The sequence below is a fragment of the Condylura cristata genome, unplaced genomic scaffold (genome assembly GCF_000260355.1).
Source record: "Condylura cristata isolate star-nosed mole 26May11 unplaced genomic scaffold, ConCri1.0 scaffold00008, whole genome shotgun sequence".
Taxonomy (NCBI): domain Eukaryota; kingdom Metazoa; phylum Chordata; class Mammalia; order Eulipotyphla; family Talpidae; genus Condylura; species Condylura cristata.
In genome coordinates this window covers 5,798,563-5,800,179 of record NW_004567109.1, presented here as the reverse complement: position 1 = coordinate 5,800,179, position 1,617 = coordinate 5,798,563, and the positions used below count along the sequence as shown (strand labels likewise).

The window sequence follows — 1,617 nt, the reverse complement described above, 5'->3', positions numbered from 1 at the left end:
AGCCCCAGAAACCTGTCTTCCATGGAAGGCGGGTGGGGGTGGGGGGAAGAAGGGTGGCGGGGAGCACAGGCCCCTCTGCATCCCAGCCGGGTCTTCCCGAGGCCCCAGAGGGGGCGGGCTTCCCAGAGGAGCCTACCAGGCCAGGAATACCTACTTCGGGGCCCCTGGGGAGGAGGAAGGCGCCCCGCCTCCAGCGGTCCCTGCTGGGGGCCCCGCCATGGGCCGGGGGGCCCTGAGGCCAGAGCAGGGGCCCACCTGAGCACCACAAAGCAGGTCTTCCAGTGCTCCTTGCCCAGGTAGGAGGTGCCCGCCCTGTAGTGCAGCATGCCTTCTTTGGTGGCGGTGCCCTCGGGGGGTGAGCAGCGGCAGGGGGCAGGGCCCAGGGGCTCGTCCAGGGGGTCCTCCCAGTGCACGAGCCCGTAGAAGCACACGGTGACAGCGGCCGCCTGGGGAGGGTGAGGTGCGGGCAGCTCGCTGACAGGCGCCAGGGGGCAGGCGGGGAGGGCGACGTGGCCCCGGGGCACCCACGTGCTTCTGTGACCCAAACGCCAGGGCTGGCACCTCTGAGAGGACAGCCCTCCTGCCTCGCCAGGTTCTTACCTCACACCTAGATTCCTGGGCCACAAATTTGGCCAGAGCCAGCTTCTCCATGGTGGCATCAGTCAGGACGCTGGGGTAGGCGGGCTCCCGACAGCCCTTCACCATGGCTGACTTCAGAGAAGCCAGAAAGAACCTGTGCGGGGAGTGGGGTCTAGGTCAGAAACACCGTGGGGGGTGCCACCCTCCACCGGGCAGGGCTCAGGCCTCAGCTCGGCCTGGAAGGTCACAACGAGGGCGGGGCCTGGCTGGTGAGGGGCCAAGGCGCGGGAGCAGTGCACGGGCGCCCTGGAGGAGTCCTGACCTCCTGCGTGGCCTGGGGGCTGGGCCCGGACAGCGACAGAGGCGGCCCTCTCGCTGGCTGCGGGAAACTGCTGCCAGCCCCTCCTCTCTGCAGGTCACGCAGGGCTTGAGGTCACAGGGGCTGCCCCCCAGAGTCGATGGGTCAGGGTCCGCGCCCTGCCCCTCTCACCAGGCTGCAGGCTCCGGAGCGCACATACCTGGGTGCCCCTCTGCGTCCCACACTCCGCCCCAGGGGCAGGCAGATGCCACCTGGGGTGTTACTCACTCGGCCAGCGTCAAGTCGGCCGTATCCAGCAGAAACTGCTTCCTGCGGTTGGTGCACACGAGCCTGACGGTCTGCTGGTCGAGACCCACCTGCCAGAAAGCACACCCCCACATGGAGAGGAGGCAGCCAGGGTCCAGGCTGGCCGGGGGGGCAGGACGCAGACCTGGGGGAACCGCAAGGCAAAGCCCAGAGGTGTGGGACCCGGCAAGTGAGGGGGGACGGTGGGCGAAGAGGTATCGCAGGCTGGCGTCAGGTGCAGAAGCTGCCCCGAGAGAGAAGCCGACCCGGGGCCACGGCCGGGCACGGTGGCTCTGCGGTGGCCCACCCGTGACACACCCCCACCCGGGAGCCCGACTCACCGACACGTAGTCGAGCTCATTGTAAGAGACGGCCTCTTCCACCAGGTACGGCTTCTCTGTGGCCCCTGAGAGGACACCCGACGCCTGTTACCC

General features: G+C 69.0%; 1 protein-coding gene across 1 annotated transcript in view; it reads right to left on the bottom strand.

Annotated features, from left to right (window-relative positions):
• The window catches only part of PLEKHM2 (pleckstrin homology domain containing, family M (with RUN domain) member 2), a 40,567-nt gene that overhangs the window by 2,234 nt on the left and 36,716 nt on the right, over window positions 1-1,617 (bottom strand). Inside the window, exons 12-15 of the mRNA XM_012722083.1 lie at window positions 1,525-1,608; window positions 1,166-1,254; window positions 601-733; window positions 13-446 (exon numbers count right to left, since the gene is read on the bottom strand). Coding sequence (XP_012577537.1) covers window positions 13-446; window positions 601-733; window positions 1,166-1,254; window positions 1,525-1,608 — 740 coding nt within the window. The remainder of the gene's footprint in view (window positions 1-12; window positions 447-600; window positions 734-1,165; window positions 1,255-1,524; window positions 1,609-1,617) is intronic.